Source organism: Rhinopithecus bieti, unplaced genomic scaffold (genome assembly GCF_001698545.2).
Source record: "Rhinopithecus bieti isolate Rb0 unplaced genomic scaffold, ASM169854v2 scaffold_1012, whole genome shotgun sequence".
Classification (NCBI taxonomy): Eukaryota; Metazoa; Chordata; class Mammalia; order Primates; family Cercopithecidae; genus Rhinopithecus; species Rhinopithecus bieti.
Window position 1 is genome coordinate 2,323,965 of NW_016803312.1, and position 20,946 is coordinate 2,344,910.

At 45.2% G+C, this 20,946-nt stretch overlaps 1 protein-coding gene across 10 annotated transcripts in view; it reads left to right on the forward strand.

The window, feature by feature from the left end:
* Positions 1–20,946, forward strand: part of FRMD4A (FERM domain containing 4A) — a 367,189-nt gene that overhangs the window by 323,599 nt on the left and 22,644 nt on the right. For all 10 annotated transcript variants that reach the window (XM_017874498.1, XM_017874473.1, XM_017874468.1 and 7 more), the window contains 2 exons: positions 14,582–14,715; positions 18,440–18,562. In XM_017874498.1, coding sequence (XP_017729987.1) covers positions 14,582–14,715; positions 18,440–18,562 — 257 coding nt within the window. The remainder of the gene's footprint in view (positions 1–14,581; positions 14,716–18,439; positions 18,563–20,946) is intronic.

The following is a 20,946-nucleotide window of genomic DNA, read 5'->3' on the forward strand; positions in this document are numbered from 1 at the left end:
GGAGGCTGAGGCTGGAGGATCACGTGAGCCCAGGAGTTCAAGGCTGTATTGAGCTATGATGGCATCACTGTACTAAAGCCTAGGTGACAGAGTGAGACCCTGTCTCTAAAAAAAAAAAAAAAAAAGAGAAAGAATCTTCTAATCTTCCATGTTCCTAGAGTGTATGGTACCTTGGCCCTTGCTGGTACCTCCCATAGGATCTGCCTCCAGTATTTTTTCCCAAATTCTACTGTAATTCACACTAGTATGCAACCTTTAAAGTTTGTGTCGCGTCAGTCTCCTCCTGCAGTAGTGTCCATCCTTGTCATCTTTCATTCCTCCAACCCTCATCTGTACCCAAATCATAGTGTGTCTGAGCCATGTCACAACACTGTAAGAGTTCTGTGGTATAAACATTTCTGCTAGCTCCCAACTCTGCCAAGTACTATACACAGCATTTTAAAAAGTTATAGCCCCTGCTCCTGCAGAGAGTTGTGTACTGCTTATTGATGAAAAAAAAAAAAAAAGACAAGTTTATAAACTATTAGTAACTTTGAAGGTGGTTTGCCTATTTAAGGACGCATAATTACCTTTAAAATTGCTGAAGTCTAGTACTTGGTGTCTGAGGCCTCAGATGCTAAAGAAATGAAGAATGTCATTGATACCTATTAAAGAAGCCAGGCCAGCCACAATGGCTCAGGCCTGTAATCCCAGCACTTTGGGAGGCCAAGGCGGGCAGGAGTTGGAGACTAGCTTGGCCAACATGGCGAAAACCCGTCTGTACCAAAAATATAAAAATTAGCCGGGTGTGTAATTACACACCCGTAATCCCAGATACTTGGGAGGCTGAGGCAGGAGAGTTGCTTGAGCCTAGGAGGCAGAGGTTACAGCGAGCTGAAATTCCACCACTGCATTCCAGCCTGGGAGACAGAGCAAGACTCTGTCTCAAAAATAAGTAAATAAATAAAAAATAAAGAAGCCAATATCCATATCTACCAATGCTCTGAGCCACGGATTAGCATTTCAAATAAAAAAGTCAATATAGTTGACTGTAGGTTTTGCTTCATTTTTATTGTTTAAAGCCGAGATCCATCACCAGATTCTTGACAGTCCTGCTGATCACACTGCAGGTGACTCAACAGCGATGATTTCAACTTAAAACGATTGATTAAGGCTTGAGTTCGGGGCCCTGAATCCCGCAGTAGTGATACGTAGAGCTGTCCCCTGTGAGACCCTTTAGACCTGTGTTTAAGTGGAGACTCTTAGAGATGGTGAACCATCTGAGTCAGAGCTGTAAGCCTGTGATGGAAGAAAAGGAATGAAATCCCCGCCTCATCCAGCACTGACTGGCATTCAGATGGGAGGAAGGTCGTGGAACCTGCGTCCTGAATCTATTTGCGCAGGGGCTCAGTACCTCTGTTATTGACCATTGGAGGGGAGTAGACAGGGCGCATTGGATTCACTCTGCCCTGTGACAGTCCGGTGATTGCTTCCACATTTGTAGCTGCGTCTATTGCTTTTCCTCCTAGGTCTTCAGGGAACACATTTCCAGAAGGTTCAGGTACAGTTTGAGAGGACAACTATGAATTCAAACCATCTGGTTAAGACATGTTCAGGGTTTTTTTAAAAAAAAGAATCCAAAATCCATGTTATAGGAACTTGAATGCGTTTATTCCTTCCTTCCCATCTTGTATTACTTGAAATTCCAGAAAATATGGGAGGGGAGAAAAAAAGGAATAACAACAAAAGCAGCAGTAATTGGGTGTATCATTGTAGGTGAAGACACAAGGCCCCTTCATAGCTTGTCTGAAAGTGGGAAAGAGCCTAAGATTTGTTCTAAGTGTTGCTTTGGGGATTTGCCATCAGAAAACAGCTCATTCATTCATTCATTCATTCTATTTTTCGAGATGGAGTCTCCCTCTGTTGCCCGGTCTGGAGTGCAGTGGCCTGATCTCGGCTCGGTGCAACCTCTGCCCTCCGGGTTCTCTGCTATTCTCCTGCCTCAGCCTCCTGAGTAGCTGAGACTACAGGTGTGCCCCACCACATTTGGCTAATTTTTGTATTTTTAGTAGAGATGGGGTTTCATGATGTTGGCCAGGACGGTCTTGAACTCGAGCTCAAGTGAGCTGCCTGCCTCGGCCTCCCAAAATGCTGGGATTATAGGCGTGAGCCACCACACCTGGCCCAGCCATCAGAGAACAGTTCCAATTTCAGTGGGGGTTAGGAGAGTTAGTTTTTGTTCTCAGGCTTTTTAAAGAAAATAGCACAAACCAACTTAGGAAATATCCAGTGTGCTGCAGGGACGTGTGGCTTGTTGTATTAAGCACCCAAACGAAAAAATGGGACAACAGCCTTTGTTAAATGGGATGATGAGGCTGCTCTCGGCTTCTTGACTGGAAGTCTAGGGCCATAAATGACCCATTCTCTACAAAACTAAGGGATATGTTGTGTTTTCAAATAGGAATTTGGCTATGTGATTACTGAGATGTCCATTGAGTCATCTGCAGTGTGGTCAGCAAGATTGGGAAGAGTCTGGTGGTGGATCTTGGGTTTAAAAACTAGAAAATGAACCAAAACCCGCCGTCTGTCATTGTACCCTGGCTCTAATACTTTCCGTTCTGGGAGAAAACAGGTTGTGTTAAACGTGGGCCCGGCATTGCCTGGGATCCGTCCACATTCAGTCCTCAGCTGTTGACACACTCCCATTCTCTGAATGCTAGCACTTCCTCCCATTGTTAAGGAAGTTTATTAATAACTAATGTAACAATGAGGGTGCCAGCTATCTGACATCTCTCCAAACAGAGAGGGGAGCCGATAGGCTCTGCCAATGTCATGATGGCGGCTGTGTTCAGCTCAAAGTTCACTGCCTTGCGCTGGTATAAATCACACGACATTTTTCGATTTTGTCTTCATCCCTTCTCTTTTGCTCTTCCTCCTTCTCCTCCCTATATCTCTCTTCCTGGCCTTTTAAAGTTCTCCGTTACCCATGGCCTGTGGCCTCTCCTTTTAGGTCTAGCAATGGACAGGATTCCAGGGGCCTTAATTTTGGTCATAGCCTCTGCTCGGCCGCAGGGCGCAGCCAAAGTCGGACTGTGCCAGAGTTTGTTTATGCTGGACTGTGTGCCCGGGGAGAGCTGCGAAATCTCTTTCTGGGGAATGGATGGTTCTGGACGTGTTTGAGCAGGACTGGCCTGAGTCAAAATTGAGAGGGAGACAGAATCGTTATCCCTTTCTGCCCTTATTTTGGGGGAAATAAAAGCAGTCATTTACACAACTATATGCCCTCAGGTGTTACTAATAAAGGAATATTTGCGCACTAAAGAGAACTAGGACCGAATGACAATGTGGAACCTAAATGAATGACTTTCCAATGATAAATTTTTTTTTCTTTTTTTTGAGACAGGGTCTCGCTCTATCGCCCTGAGTGCAATGGCGCAATGCTAGCTCACTTCAGCCTCAAACTCCTGGGCTTAAGGGATCCTCCTGCCTCAGCCTCCTGACTGGGTAGGACTGTGATGAAATTTTAAATACTGAAAAAGAAATATCACTATCACTTCCCACAAGCATTTCTCTGTTCCCATTTAGGGCCAGCCCTCTGTTCCAGTACTCCTTTGCTGGGAGCACAGAACAAGGATGACTGAAATTCAGTTAATCTGCAAACGTTGCTATTGCAGTAGCCTAACAAGCTTGGAGCCAGAAGATAGGACAGCTCCCTCATTTCACAGCCTAAGAAATGGAAACTATAGGATTTACAAACCATAGTTTCAACTGGGTATTTTACTGGATGCTGCTAATTTTTGTAATTGAATGTTCGGTTTTTTGTTTTTTTTTTTCCCCTCTCTCTCTGTTAAATTACATTTGCACTCTTCACCAAGGTTCAGTGAGCCATGGAGTCTAGCCAGAAAGCAAAGCTCTTCCAGAGACTTTCAGCCACCATCAAAAGGTGCTTGCTTTTCAAAGAGCTTCAATTTCAATGCTCTCTGAAATGAACTATTTTATTTCTAAAATTTCTAAGCCTGATGAAAAGTTCTCCAAGCATGCATTTTTTCATGTTAAAAATCACATTTAATTCTCTATAACGGTCCCCAGAGATGACACATTTATCCTGCAGTCTGCAAAGTGGCATTATTTCCCGTGGTCTCCTGGGACATATTTTATGTAAGAAATTCATCACTGAGGATTTGTCAAGGAAATAAATATCTTTTTATCATAAAGAAGGATTCTAACCTCTTCCTCGTATTTATTCCTGGGGTGTCTGCCAAAACTTTTCCTTACATCTTTTACTGATCTGCTGGGAATGTGCCTTCTTTTTTTTTTTCTCTAAAGGTCTAAAGAGACGGATTGTCATTTCCCGTCTTTAGTTCTAGAACAACAGATTCCTTTCTTCTTTGGAGCACTGTTGGCTTCGAATTTTCCCCTCCTTCCAGAGAGGAAAGCACCCTTCTCTGTCTTCTGAAATCAGTGGCTGGTCATCAATATCTCCTCTGTGTCAAAAAGAGATGAGCCACACGTGGCTCCTGACAACGTCCTCCAGGCAGAATGTACGCTCATATCCGGTGCTGAGTCGCCCGGGGTCTTCTGAACAATTGGAGCATTTCTGGCTCGCGGCTGAATGAGGCTGTTCTTCCATGTGTCCGCCAGCCTGGAGAAGAGCTGCTGTTTGTGCTGCTGGCGTTCCCTCCATATCCGCCCCTCCACACCCAGCTGTCCCCGGCTGGAGTCTGGAGTTCCCCGGCTGGAAGCTGGGAAACCCACAGTGACACAGGTAGTGTCTCCAGGGTCTCAAACAATGTCCACAGCATTGGGAAGTTCACTCCATAGATTTCCAAATACCCCCGAAAATGGCTTTCTGACTTGGCATGAGTCACTCCATCTCTCTCTCTGCTTGGATGGGAATTGTCTCTGTAGGATCAGCTCTTTTTGTCTTCTTCATTGGCCAGATTATTAGTGACCTAGTTCAATAAAAATCCTTTGGATTAGGATTGAAATGTCATAAGGTCGCCAAAAACAACAGATTCTATCTTTAATCTAGTATCATTCAAGTAGATATTTTCCTCCTGAAAACTGGGAGGAAAGATTTTTTGCTGGAGAACTGACCTGACACTGTTTTCTTGACAATATTTCAGAGGCAGACTTAACCTTCTCAGGCAATAAAAAAAAGTCACCCAGCTGGGTACAGTGGCTCACGCCTGTAATCCCAGCACTTTGGGAGTCAAGACGGGCAGATCACTTGAGGTCAGCAGTTGGAGACCAGCCTGGCCAACATGGTGAAACCCCGTCTCTACTAAAAATAGAAAAATCCGTCAGGCATGGTGGTGTACTATAATCTCAGCTACTTGGGAGGCTGAGGCAGGAGAATCACTTGAACCCAGGAGGCAGAGGTTGCAGTGAACTGAGATCACACTATTGCCCTCCAGCCTGGGTGACAGAGTAAAACTCCATCTCAAAAAAAAAAAAAAAAAAAAAAATTCTCAACTATGTATGACCAGCTACAATCCAGGTTAACTACCCAGTCAGCTCCCGGCTGTGGGTTCCACCTTCCACCTTCTACGGCAGCTAGTACCTGTCTCATTCTTTTTTGCCTATTTAGAGAGGGTTTCACTCTGTCACCCAGGCTGGAGTGCAGTGGCGTGATCATAGCTCAGTGTACTCTCAAACTCCCAGGTTCAAGGGATCTTCCTGCCTCAGCCTTTTGGGCAGCTGGGACTATAGGCGCTCACCACCACACTGAGCTAATTTTTTTATTTTTTATTTGTTTAGGACGGGGTCTCACTATGTTGCCCAGGATAGTCTCAAACTCCTGGCGTTAAGCAACCCTCCTGCCAGGGCCTCCCAAAGTGCTGGCATTACAGGTGTAAGCCACTGTGCTCGGCCTATTCTTGTGGTCTGCTCTCTTCTGCCTCCTGGCGGGCAGGTCTGAGTGCTGGATACATGTCTGCTGTTCGTGTCTATCCCACAACACCTTGCACATGGAAGGGGCTCCAGCGGCTTCTGTTAGTCAGGTGTGGTGCACACTGTAATCCCAGCTACTCGGGAGGCTGAGGCAGAAGAATCACTTGAACTCAGGAGGCGGAGGTTACAGTGAGCTGAGATCACACCACTGCACTCCAGCCTGGGTGATCCAAAGAGCCCCTGCCCTGCTTCCTGCTCTTAGGTTTTGATGCTTGCACTATCATGCAAAGAGCCCCGGCTTGGGAGGCAATGTGACTGCCTTCTACACAGGTTTACTAGGGCAACCCAGCTGAGATCAAGACAGAAAGCTCCTACCCGTGTTGAGCTTTTATGCAAGAGGCAAAAGACAGAACAGCAGAATTAGACGCCCAGTTCAGCCTCCCTCTGACTCTGACCTTCTCTATGAACATGGGAGACCGGGCACGGTGATTCACGCCTGTAATCCCAGCACTTTGGGAGGCCGAGGCAGGTGGATCACGAGGTCAGGAGTTCAAGACCAGCCTGACCAATATGGTGAAACCCCGTCTCGACTAAAAATAGAAAAATTAGCCAGGCATGGTGGCATGTGCCTGTAGTCCCAGCTACTCAGGAGGCTGAGGCAGGAGAATCACTTGAACCCAGGAGGTGGAGGTTGCAGTGAGTTGAGATCGCGCCACTGCACTCCAGCTTAGGTGACATCTCAAAAAAAAAAGAAAAGAGAAGAAAAAGAAAATGGGAACGATGTCTCTGTGAGGATTCAGTGAAGTACAGCAGGTAAGAAGCTCCTGTTTAGGAGTTCTGTAAAAATTCGTTTCCTTACCCTTCTCGTGAGCTTCCTGAATTGATGTGGCCATGGTGGGTGGTAGTCTGCAAGCATTCCACGTTTCCTTGCTTGTCCACTAAATGGACTTTCTCATCTACATTTTGGAGCTCTCCGAATTGGGATGCAGACTCCTAATAAAGGCTAGGAATAGTGGTGGGTTTCAGATGGGGTGTTGCTTTGTTGCCCAGGCTGGAGTGCAGTGGCGCAATCACAGCTCACAGTAGCTTCGACGCCCTCGGCTAGAGCAGTTCTCCCACCTCAGCCTCCAGAGTAGCTGAGACCACAGGCATGCACTACCATGCCTTACTAATTTTTTTTTAATTTTTGTAGACACAAGGTCTGGCTATGTTGCCCAAGCTGGTCTCAAACTCCTGGCCTCAAGCATTCATCCCATTTTGGCCTCCCAGAAGTGCTGGGACTCTAGGTGTGAGCCACCATCCCGGCCTCACTGTTTAATAGAAAGAGTAACTAGTATTCATGTAACACTTAATATATGCTCACCTCTCTTCCAAGCATCTTCTAAGCGTTTATCCCTTTTAATTCTCCCCACTTCTGAAGAAGTGCCATTTCCATTCCCATTTTATAGGGGAGGAAACAGATTTCAAGAGGTTGCACAACCTTCCCAAGTCCCCACAGCTGGTAAACGGCAGTGCTGGAGCAAACACCCAGCCCTTCTAACTCAAAACCACTGGTGTGGGCTTTTGCTTTAGAGGAGGCTACATACCAGTTTGTGTTTTCTAAAGAATATTCAGAATACTCATAAATCTGAGTGTTGTCTGAAACTTTACCATATATATACATGTATCTATATATGTGTATATATATATGTAGATATTTGTGCATTACGTGTATCTTTTAAAAAATGTGTTGAGATTACCTCTGTTTTTCCTTTGATTCCTACACCAACTCCTTATGCTTGGACAGCCCTTTCCAGGTAGCACTTAACTACTGTTTTTTCAATCAATAAAATTTGAAATCTCGCCCTTCTACCTAGAATAAAGAGGTTCCATCCATCTTCTACTTCATTAATCCCAAAGACAGCTCAGATTAAACTCTGTTTAGCATTTGAGTTTACAAATATGTGCTTCGGTCTGTTGATAAGATGAAGCAGTAAATCCTTTAGGCCCTGGTCAATAATGAGACACACCCTTCCAGCCCGGGAGAGGCTGTAGCAGTAAATGAAATGAGAGCAGAGGTGGCAGAAGGCTAGATGTTGGGAAGGTAGAGAAAAGGGGGAGGGAAGATAGCACTGTGTATAGGATTCCTGTTGTAAAAATTACAAAAGTGACTGCTAGCAGCAACAGGGAACTGTCTCACGCCTGTCCGTGTGAAGAGCCCACCAAACAGGCTTTGTGTGAGCAACATGGCTGTTTATTTCACCTGGGTGCAAGCGGGCTGAGTCCAAAAAAGGAGTCAGCAAAGGGTGATGGATTATCATTAGTTCTTACAGGTTCTGGGATCGGCGGTGGAGTTAAGAGCAATGTTTTGGGGGCAGGGGGTGGATCTCACAAAGTACATTCTCAAGGGTGGGGAGAATTATAAAGAACCTTCTTAAGGTGGAGGAGATTACAAAGTACATTGATGAGTTAGGGTGGGGCAGAAACATCACAATGGTGGAATGTCATCAGTTAAGGCTATTTTCACTTCTGTGGGTCTTCAGTTGCTTCGGGCCATCTGGATGTGTACGTGCAGGTCACTGGGGATATGTTGGCTTAGCTTGGGCTCAGAGGCCTGACAGGAACTCTGAGTAAGCTCTTTATTGAGTAATAGTGTCTTCAGTTTGAGGAATCTTAGAGATTGGTCAATTGGTCATTTTATAGACGGGGCCATGAGGTTAGTAACTCAAGGCCTTACACCGTTGAATGGCAGATGTGTGATGAAAATCCAGTGCCTTTCCCACCAGTCACCACCCTCTCCATGATAGCAGATTTAGATCATTTAATTTTTTTTTAATAGAGAACAGGTCTCACTATGTTGGCCAGGCTGGTCTTGAACTCCTGGCTTCAAGCAGCCCTCCCACCTCAGCCTCCCAAAGTGCTGGGATTACAGTGGGATAACAGGTATGAGCCACTGCGCCCAGCCTATATCCTTTTTATTTATTTATTTATTTTGTTTTTTTGAAATGGAGTCACGCTCTGTCACCCAGGCTGGAGTGCAGTGGTGCCATCTCAGCTCACTGCAACCTCCACCGTCCAGGTTCAAGTGATTGCCCTCTCTCAGCCCCCCGAGTAGCTGGGATTATAGGCGTGTGCCACAACACCCAGCTAATTTTTTTACTTTTAAAGTGTAAAGACCAGGTTTCGCCGTGTTGACCAGGCTGCTGTCAAACTCCTGACCTCGTGATCCGCCCAGCTTGGCCTCCCAAAGTGCTGGGATTACAGGCGTGAGCCACCGCGCCCAGCCCTTTTTTTTAATTTCTAAGGGGCTAAACACAACCTCAGAGAGGTTTGCACTTGCAAAAGCATATATGTGTTCAAATAACTGGAAATGGATAAATCAGCATAAGCCTAGGTGCTGATTTGAAATTTGGATTTTTGGTTTGGTTTCGTTTTTGTAGAGACGGAGTCTCACCATGTTACCCAGGCTGGTCTCACACCTGACTTCAAGGGATGCTCCCTCCTTGGCTCCCAAAGTGCTGGGATTACGGGTGTGAGCCGCCGCGCCCAGCTTTTAGTTTTCGAGAGTCCCATTTCCCTGAGCCCTAAGGCTCTGCCCTGCCTCAGTTTCTTCCTGGAGTCATTCTGTCACTTGAGGGCATCAAGGCGGGCAGCGAGAGTGATTTCTCCGCCTCCTGATTTCTCCCTGTCTCGTAGCTTCTTTCTTTCTTCCCTTTTAAAACCACCCTGCTGGGTCGGGGGATGCCTACTGGGCATTTGTGGAGGAGGTGGGAAAGCAGATTGATATCAGAGGGCATCTTGGACTCCCTCTTCTGATGCCCTTTGAGCTGCTTCTGTGGAATGTTCCTGGTGTGTCTGTGTCACTGGGCACTCAGCCACCTCTTGCCTTAGTGGCCACGTTTGCCTAGTTGCAGGTAGCGGCCCACGGGCTCAGATCACACAAGCTCTGAGATCACACAAACCATGAGAGCTCCGAGCCCTTGCCCCAGAACAGTGGATTTCCTTTAAAGACAAAAAAGGCAGTGGGAACCTTTTCGTTACAATACGGCAGCCTGAATACATGCAGCAGGTTCACAGGGAGCTGCTTTGTTTTGAGTTACGTGGAGTGCAATAGTATAAGAATAGTCACGGAACCTCCTTGACCCCACCTCCATCCATAGCTGCCCCAAAGACATAGCTGCAAACCCAGGGACTCAGGAAACATCATTTGTGAACTTTTTTTTTTTTTTTTTTGAGACAGAGTCTCGCTCTGTCGCCCAGGCTGTGGTGCAGTGGACCAATCTCGGCTCACTGCAACCTCCGCCTCCTGGGTTCAACCAATTCTCTGCCTCAGCCTCCCGAGTGGCTGGGATTACAGGTGCCCGCCACCATGCCTGACTAATTTTTTTAATATATTTTTAGTAGAATGGGGTTTAACCGTCTTGATCAAGCTGGTCTCAATCTCCTGACCTCATGATCCACCTGCCTCCGCCTCCCAAAGTGCTAGGATTACAAGCGTGAGCCACTGTGGCCGGCCGTAACACTGTGTATTTTTAAAAAGTAGATCTCATAGAAGTATAAAGCAGAACAGAAGTTTCTAGAGGCTGGGAAGAGTAGAGAGAGTAGGAGATGGGGGAGATTTGCTGAAGGACAGAAATTACAGCGAGGTAGGAGGAAAGTGTTTGAGTGTCCTATAGCACTGTAGGATGTTAATAGTTAACAGTAGGGTATTGTATAGCTTCAAATAGCTGGAGGGAGGATATTGAGTATTTCCAGCCCAAAAAATGATCAATGTTTGGATGATGGATATGCTAATTACCCTGAAATGTACCAGAACATCACTGTGTACCCCATAAATACATACAATTATTATGTGTCAATTAAAAAAAATTTTTTTAAAGAAAACACTGCCTAGTCCTGTATTGCTCCTTTCTAAAGGTAAGCTTTAGACCTCAAGTGTTACACTGAATTGGGTACGAAGCTCTTTAGCTCTTTTGTTTGACTGATACTTCATTGAGCAACAGTGAACAGGCAGTTGCAATGATTTCTCTCTTTCTAATTGCACATGCACACACACACACACACACACACACACTCATGTTCGACCTGCCCTAGCTTGAGGGTTGTCCTGTTACAGGCTCAGTGAGTGCAAAGTGCTGGAGGTGGGTTATCTCATTCAGCACTTTATGAATTAAGGAGGGCAGGTAACACTTAAGGCCACACATCCAGTAAGTGGTTTTGACTTTATCATACCCAGATCTGTTTTACCCTTTATCCGCCATCCAGTTAACACTACAGTGGAAATCTGCATGTCCAGGGTAGGCTGGCTCGGTGACTTTGCAGGGACTTAACTTGGTACCCAGACACCATCTTCACCCTGAAGTAACTCCCAGGCTAATGGCATGAAACGGAGCCAACCAGCATTAGCAGAGCCAACCAGCATTAGCGGATACAGAGAGGGGCTCTTGAGCCATCGAGTCTGCCAAGACTTTCTTGCCTGTTTTCTGTGGCTTGGTATCTAGGCTAATTATTGTAAATGATGATAATTTGGGTAGCATTAATGAGCCCTGGAACTCAGGGCCAAATCTTAACTAATCCCATAACTAGCAACATGATCATCTAAAAATGGTGTGCTTTACCTCCCTTAAGTTTCATATTGTTGTGATTTGTGCCATTCCTGAACACAGTTAATTCTTAGATTGGACTTAATAAATCGTTATTTCCTTTTGAGAGGTTAGGCAGGGGTGACAGGGAAAACAATGAATTTTTCACTTGAGCTAGAAATCCTTTAATCTTCTTGGACCCAAGTTTCTCTAGGCCTGTTTTTTAAATCTAAAGTCTGCCTTCCTTCCAGTATTGTTTTACATTCTTATTAATTCTTTCAATGATGAAACAGAGAGTACTTCAGTAAATGTTCCTGAGTCTTCAAATGTGATTGGTGACTATTACTAACAGAACCAGATTAAGAGTCACAATGATTTAGCCATGTAACCTTAGAGGGATGTACACTGGAGATCATTTAGGACTGGAAAGCACAGGGTGATTGGCTTATGGAGGGAGCAAACCTAAACCATTTCCAAAAGGGGAACCTGCAATAATGTCCAGCGATGTGCTGTATGAATGTGACACTCTATGGATTTAGTACATGAGAACCATGAGGTCATGGATGAAGCTTTCTTGTGTCCAGTTGCATTCGGAGACCTGCAACTGAAGTATGTCAAAATCCAGGGAAGAGCTACAAACAGTTCAGAGCTTGGAAGACAGGTTCCATAATGGAACAACTTACAGGTATTAGATTTTTGTTATGAAGAGGAGATACAACTGCATTACAGCATCCAAGTATATGATTGTGAACATTTATTTGGTTGCTCATTCAAGCTAATATTTGTTAGCTGCTTTGGAGGCATAAAGATAGTATGTTTCTGCGGTGACATATATTCTCTATTTCAAAGTCAAACTGAGTAAGCAAGGGAAGGAACAAAACCCATGTCAGAGTCAGAGTGTTCTTAGACCTTGAGAGTTCTTGATGATTGGGGTTGTAACAGCCTGTACGTATGGTAATTGATGGAACACAGGGTTTTCTGCTCAGAGATGTTAAATAAAAGAGAAGAATAGTATATTTACGGGGACAATTTAAGTGAAGCAGAGCTGTTTGATGTCACGGGACAAAAGTTCTTTCTAGGCTGGGCGCAGTGGCTCAAGCCTGTAATCCCAGCACTTTGGGAGGCCGAGCCGGAGCGCCGGGGCCGGATCACAAGGGTCAGGAGCATCAACACCATCCTGGCTAACACAGTGAAACCCTTGCTCTCTACTAAAAAATAACAAAAGAAACTAGGGGCCTGGCGGAGGTGGCTGGGCGCCTGTAGTCCCAGCCGCTACTCGGCCCGAGGCCTGAGGCTGCCGAGCAATGGCGCGAACCCGGGAGCTGCGGCAGTTTGCCAGTGGAGCTGACCGAGATCTGGCCCCAGTGCCACTCCCAGCTTGGGTGACAGAGCCGAGCACTCCGTCTCAAAAAAAAAAAAAAAAAAAAAAAAAAAAGTTCTTTCTAGCCTTATGATGCTGCAATGCCTTTTCTACCATTGGAAGAAACAGAACTGTTGATTCTGGGAATTCTGATTGGATTATTCTCTCATCCCTTTACTAAAATTGTCCAAAAATTCCATTGTTTCCTATGGAAATACAATTTATTTTCCTTCCTACCAAAAGTCCTACCAAGGTTTTACTGGGATTGCATTGATTCTGTTGTTTAATTCATGGAGAATGGACATCTTTACAACATCAAGCTTCTAATCCTTGACCACAGTGTATCTCTCTCTTTATTTGGGTCTTTAATTTTTCTCAGCAGAGTGGGATAGTTTTTGCGGTAGAGATCTTGCTCATCTTTAATTGGATTAATCTCCCTAGGTATTTGAAGTTCTTTGATGCATGGTGTGAGCCCCTTGAATGCACACCGACTAACACCTGTCCATTTCTAACACTTCTGCTCACGATGGGCTTGCAAAGAAAAGTTATAAGTAGCTTTTCCCTTTGTAGAGAGTCAATGTTCCTTTTCTAACCCATCAAGGTAGAAAAAGTATAATAGCTTCACTGCAGGAAACTTATTTCAGAATCCAAACACTGGCAGCCCAGAAATGACTCCTTTGGTCTAACCTAAATTCCTCCAGTTGGCATTTCAGCTTATTTTCCTTTTGTTTGGTGTGAAGTTTGCCTTCCACAAAGGTTTCCTATCTAGCACTCTGCTATTTGAACCATCATGTTTAACCAGGAAAAGCATGTTAAAATATGTATAACTTTTATTAGGATAATTTGCTCATGATACAAAACATGAGGTTAAAAAATACAGTAACATTCTAATTTTATTTTTTAAATATATGTGCTTAGGAAAAAAGGCCGAAAGAAAATGCACAGCAATGATTATTTCTGGGTGATGAGTTAATGGACTATTTTTTACACGTGTCTACATTTTCAGGGTTTTTATGATAAACATGCATTATGTTTGCACTAAGCAAAAATAATAAGTATTTTTAAGTGAACAAAATAACATATTAAATATGTTTTAGGGCAGGGCACGGTGGCTCACACCTGGAATCCCAGCACTTTGGGAGGCCGAAGCAGGCAGATCTCTTGAGGTCAGGAGTTCGGGACCAGCCTGGCCAACGTGGCGAAACCCCATCTCTGCTAAAAATACAAAAATTAGCCTGGTGTGGTGGCAGGTGCCTGTAACCCCAGCTACTCGGGAAGCTGAGGCATGAGAATCGCTTGAACCTGGGAGGCGGAGGTTGCAGTGAGCCAAGATCATGCCACTGTACCCCAGCCTGGGTGACAGAGTGAGACTATCTCAAAAAACAAAAAACAAAAAACAAAAAACAAAAAAAAACAAAGATATATAACTCAGTATGTATTAAAATTGCTGGCGTGAGCTTTTCTTTCCCCCTTTCTTGTGTAAAGTCTATTAGAATTTGCTAGTAAAATTAAAACAGGTATGTGACATATCTTAAGATAATCGAGAAAGATAAACTTCTTTTTCAGGAGGGTCCATCTTCCTGCCATTTCTTCTGACTAGCTATAAATTCCATGCAGCGTTGGAATGCGCTTCTCACAGTTAAAGCGCTGAGCACCTGTTTTATTTCACACTCCCTTGGTTCCTGGGGGTAAATCCCATCTCCGCAGCGTGGGCTCCAGTTAAATTCATTAGTGGTCCAGATGTGTGTCCCCTGTCAGCTGGCCAAGTAACCCCACTGTTTATTGACAGGTTCTCAGGAATCAGATAGCTCGCAGTCGGCCAAGAAGGACATGCTGGCTGCCTTGAAGTCCAGGCAGGAAGCTCTGGAGGAAACCCTGCGTCAGAGGCTGGAGGAACTGAAGAAGCTGTGTCTCCGAGAAGCTGTAAGCCTTTCCTAGCTCATCCCGTTGAGATTGGTGTTGTCTTGTGATGGCATTGATCTTTCTGATGCCATTTGATCTTTTTGGTGTCATTTGACTGATGTTATTTGATCATTTTGACAGAAGGCAAGGGTAGTGATAAAAAGAGAGCCTATCTGGGTGGTAAGCACTCTCCTGAAACACAAATGTTGGAAACATCCAAACCTCTCTCGTGTGCTTTGTCAGAGAAAGAATGGGAGCAGAACCGCATTAGTCTAAATCCATTGCAAATCTTACGAAAGCAATTGGCCTGGCTGGGGAATGCGCTACGTGATACTGTTAATGTTAGTGACTTTTTATAAAGAATATGCTTAAAGGGTTGGGAAAAACATGGGTTTTGGTGTCTGTCTTTATCTGGAAAACCTAGTTTTGTTTTCAATAAAAGAAAAAGTCCCTAAACCCATCAAAGAATTAGTTGATGAAGAACCAGGACGACCAGTATGAATCCCAAATAGGACCCTGTGGGAGTCCCAGTGACAAGTCCTAATGATGATCCCTCATACTTCCATGGTAGTTCATAAAGCCCTTCTTCTGTATATTTCATGACTGTTAGCAGTGTTTGAAGTCTTCATGTTTTAATGCAACACGCATGAGCGTATGTGTGTGCGCGCGCATGTGTGTGTGCATTGTGCACCCGGGCACAATGGGGTGGGAGCTCTCCAGGGCAGGAGTGACTATGCACCACCTAACCTTACAAAGAGCTTTGCTGGTAAACAGTTGAGAATGGGAAATCAAAAGAGGTTCCCAAAGTAAGTCAAAGAGACGTATACCCCTCCCCCAAATACTAAGGCCTTGCAGCAGGAAGAATGAAACGAGGCCGTGGAGTGAGATCACATTACATTTCAACTTGGCCTAATTATGGTCTGGATTGATTTAGACTGGAGCCTGCTCAAAGAGGAACCACATTAGTCCAAATCCATTGCAAATCTTAGGAAAGCAGTGGGCCTGGCTGGAGAATGCGCTATGTGATACTGTTAATATTAGCAACGTTTTTAGAAAAGACGCTTGAAGGATTGGAAAAAAATAGATATATATGAGTTTTGATGTCTGCCTTTAATAATTTGGAAAGCCTTGTTTTGTTTTTAATAAAAAGTCCCTAAACCCGGCAGGGAATACGCGTTTGGAAAATGTAAGGAACGTGTCAGGGCAAGATGAGCATGCGTTATAAAAAAAATCTCACCATCGCTCTTAAAAACAAAAGCACAAGAAGGAAAACAAAGCTGCCACTTCTTATAATGTTAACACCAGAAAATGTAATTGAGTGGAATAAATAACCCAACAAGAAGTCAGTTGCAGGTAGATTTCTCCTGTGATCATTCTCTATAGTTAGTCCCACCATAGCCTCTTGACACATGTGTAGTCAAGGGCTGGGGGGAAGTCTTGGTAAATCTGTGTTGTTCCTGTATCTCTCCCCTCAGCTCAGAGTATCAAGAAGCGCTGTTTGACCCCTGGGGAGGGGAGCAACTAAAATGAGGGAGGGGGAGAGCATTTGGCAGGATATAGGGAGGCACCAAGATGAGGCCCCACTGCAGAGTGTTAAATTACTTCTTTGCCATGCAGCTCTGGTTACACACGAAATCAGATTAAATAACTGGAGAATCAAGACTTTGACTCAAATACCTTCAAGTGGATGGTGAAAAAAAATCAGTAGCCTCATTTTTTAAACTACATTTTAAAACCACAAACAGTTTAGAGTTATAAATCCATGGCAATTTTAACAACTTTTCCCTCCTTTTGGAAGTTTCTAGGTTTAAAAAAAATAAAATAAAATCAAGTCCTGACAATATAAAACCCCCAATAGTTGTGTTATTTATAGATAGACTTTTAGGGAAGCAGATTTTTAAAAAGTTGCACAATAAACACTTAACTACTTTGGAGACATTTGAACCACATTTTTTTTTAAAGAAAAAAAGCAGGGAAGAAAATTGCAGAGAGTTTGATACTCAAATAGTTGGCCATTGTGCTCTGAAATGCTTGCAATGAGGAATATATAGTCCGCGGGGTCATTTCCCGGTGATCTGAACACAACGAGGGAGAAGCAGGCGAGTGAGGGAGTATGTGTGCTTATGCTCATGTCACATGCACACACACACACGTACGCACACACGTACACACGCGTGCACACACGCACACTCAGCACATGGCAGTTGGGGAAGAGGGGCCAGAATCACTCTCATGATTTGGATTTTCCTGCCTGCTGGGCATTCAGCCCTGGGCTGCCCTGCACAAAACCTTTCTGTGTGGATAATGGATATTCCTGAGAAGAGCCTTCTGAACTTCCTTGTCAGAGCAGCGCCTCGAGTCTTTGTGCAGCATCTGCACTGATTTGGGCTAGAAAGCCAGAGCTGGGCTTGGCCTGGAAGTGCCCACTGTGCCACTGGCGACAGATGCACAGTTGGTCCCGCAGCTTTTTCTGGTCTCTGGAAGTGACTTCTTGCATTTGATGCCTGGCCTCTGCAGTGCAGGGCAGCCGCTGACTCTGATTTGATCATTGTTCAGCCCTGATACAACTCACTCACAGACAGCCTAATTCTAATCTTGAAATCACCCCCAGATCCTTAGCCTTTCACCAGGATCACTGTCACCATGAAAGTCTGTCAACTAAATTCACCGTCCTTATACCCACAACAATTAGATTTCCAGGGCCCAAAATACACAAAACAGGTGTTTTTTTAGTAGCCTTGTCAATGACTTGGATTATATGTTCAATTTCTACTAAATTTTTTTTTTTTTTGTAATAAACAGTCTCTGTCTATCGCCCAGGCTGGAGTGCAGTGGCATGATCTCAGCTCACTGCAACCTCTGTCTCCCGGATTCAAGCAATTCTCCTGCCTCAGCCTCCCGTAGCTGGGATTACAGGTGCCCACCACCACGCCCAGCTAATTTTTGTATTTTTAGTAGAGACAGAGTTTCACCACGTTGGCCAGGCTGATCTCAAACTCCTGATCTCAAAAGATCTGCCCACCTCGGCCTCCCAAAGTGCTGGGATCACAGACATGAGCCACCGTGCCTGGCCATTCTACTAAAACTTTTAAATTAAACAGTTGAATGTCTTTTACGCACAGCCTATTCCTGTAGCATCTGGCCAGAGTAGATTACTGCCCTTACTCGGTTTCTAAATCATTTATATGTTTACTTTTCTGGGATTTGCCATGTAGATACCACTCCTCTTGTGAAAATTCATTTGAAGGAAACTTTAACCTTAGGTATTTGAGCGGGAATATTTGGCGCAGTGTCAAGAACACGGGATTTGGAGTTGGAGAGACCCAAGAACTCACGGTGACGCTGCTCCTCACTGGCTGGGTGACCTTGCCTGGTGCAGAGGAGGCACGCAGGAAATATTTGTTCAATTAACGAATGAATGCAATTCAAGTTTTATAATGAAAGCCAAAATGGCAATTATGTTTACTTCACAGAAATGTACTTTGGAAAAAAACTTTGGAAGTGCAACTATTCTACATAAGAGACATTGTTAGAGAAATGAAATTTCATTTCTGGAAATCTTATTTAGGCAAAGTGCTTAATGTGAACATTTCTAGCATAGGCGTTGACCTCTATCAAAGTGCATGCATGCATTTGTGTGTGCGTATGAGCGTGTGTGTGCGCGTGTGTGTGTGTGTGTGTTTTAGAAAACAGACACGCCCCACTCTGATTTATGCTCACTCCAAATGCCATGTCACATATGCAGGAGCTCACGGGCAAGCTGCCAGTTGAATATCCCCTGGATCCAGGGGAGGAACCACCCATTGTTCGGAGAAGAATAGGAACAGCTTTCAAGCTGGATGAACAGAAAATCCTGCCCAAAGGAGAGGTGCGTCCTTCCTTTCTGTTGTTGGATTCTCACGTTATCCTTACTTTTCCCCTTGGTGAGGCCTTCCACGTTTTCCGTAACAATGTCTTCATTTCCGCCCAATGCCAGTATTTTCGCTCATACCTTTTCTTGAGTGATCTGGCTGGTCGGTATGTGGTTACCCTCAGCAGGAGTAGTTTGCTTGCCTTCGCAGGCATTTGGGTGTCTGTCGAAGTTGCTTGTCTGACCCTGTGGGCCTAGTGCAAGCAGCCACGTTGAGCTTGGGGAGAGCATTCCAGTAGCATTCATGTGTATTTGGCTTTGTAATGGCCTCTCAGCCCTCAGTGACTCAGAGCCAAACTTGATGTCTGATCTATGGAAGAAAAGCTGCCGAGAGAAGGAAAACTTAGGCCATGGCATCAGGTGCAAGGGTAGGCTGACTGGGGAGAGATCAGTAAGGTCCACCGCCCTGTGGTCATAGCCTCACCTGGCTACTCACGTCCCACCGAGAATGTGTGCAGGATGCTCGGGCGGCCCTGGCCTTGTTTGTCTATATTTGGAGAAGCTCCGTCCATCCTTTGGACTGAACACGGGTGAAGTTGGGGCTGGAGACTTCAGATCGGGGGAGAAAACAAACAAACAAAAAAACAAGAAACAATAAAGACTTGAATCTCCGGCTGGTTAATGAGAATCCAGCCTCAGGCCAAGAGAAGGTAAAGGCCAGGTATACCCTCAGGCCTTGGGCTGCTGCCCAGGAAATGCTTTCCCAGATTTCTTCTGAACGAAGTTACTAATTAACATGCTCTTGAACAGAGGCCTTAAAAGGTCAGGACTTTGGAGCCAGGGGAAAGAGGAATGCTGTATATTTTTAGTCTTTTGAGAAAGTGATTGGGAGAAACGGACACCTGGGGTAGGTAGGATTAGGACGAGGGTGAAATCAGAGAGGGACCCAAGTGCTTGTGGCCCATCTAAGTGTTAGAGGAATCTCCTGAGATCTGCAGTGGCGGGTCCCTGGGACACTGGTAGACACACCAGTATGCTTCAATTAAAACTAAAGGTCTTGTAGCTGGGCGTGGTGGCTCACGCCTTTTGCTGCAAAATCCCAGCACTTTGGGAGGCCAGGATGGGCAGGTCACTTGAGGTCAGGAGTTCGAGACCAGCCTGGCCAACGTGGTGAAAACCCCGTCTCTATAAAAAAAAATACAAACATTAGCCAGGTTTGGTGGTGTGTGCCTGTAGTCCCAGCTACTCAGGAGGCTTAGGCGAGAATCACTTGAACCCGGGAGATGGAGGTCACAGTGAGCCAAGGTTGCACCACTGTACTCCAGCCTGGGTGACAGACTGAGACCTTGTCTCAAAAACAAACAAAAACAACAAAAAATTAAAGCTCAGCTAGGCAGTTCCTGGTCTGTAAAATGGAGCTCAGAGCCCTTACTTCTTGGGTGTCCCTAGGATTGAATGAGCCAGTGTATGTAAAACACACCGCTCAGAATTTGGCACTTGTGATGCTCAGCAAACAGTTGCTTGTAGGGGAGATGAAATCTCAAAGGAGCGGTGCCGCACCATAGGCAGGAACTGCGGGGGACGGAGGATGGGATTGAGGTCAGGTATTTCCAAATCCTGCCGGTCATCGGGAGCCACCCTAGGGAGGAACTGCAGCTCCCCCTGTTGCTGGGCAGATACTTGGCCCTTAAGCTTTAAAAAGGGACCCTGCTTTTAGGGAGTTCCCCCAACACCCTCCTTGGTCTTCCCAGAGTCCCACCACACCTTCCACGCTTCTCAGTACCACGTGACTTTAGCTCCTTGAGCATGCCCTGGCCATGTGCTTCCTTACCGTCCCCACACATGATCTTTCCTAAGTTCGTAAACGGAACCAGCACAGGAGCAGCTGGCATTCTGCAGGGTTCCTCTGAGAAGCATGAGACGGTCACCTGGTCTCTACTGCGGCTCCTGGAAATGCACTTTGCTTCCCTGTTCATATAACAGGCAGACATTTGCATGGACAGGGCATTCAGCCTTGAACTTCTCTTAGTTTAAATAGTGAGAATTTGTCCTGGGCTCCCCCACAAAACTCTGAATCAGTGTCTGGCGCCAGGGCCATTGTAACAGCTCAGGAACAGCTGCCCCGGGGAGCCCAAACTCACAGAACAATCTTTGTCCCCTGGTGACTTGCCTATTTCAAGACCCCAGGCGGGAGTCCATGTTGATATTCTTCTCCCTCTGAGAGAACAGTGCAGCCAGCCTTGGCAGGATTCAGGAGTTTATTAACTCTAAAATAATTCCCTTTAACCTTCACCTTTTCCTCTCGCTGCTTGTTCCCACTCCCTTTAGGCTTAAAGTGCTCAAAAGTCAATAAGATCAGGCAAAGAACTCCTTTTTTTTTTTTTTTTTTTTTTTTTTTTTTT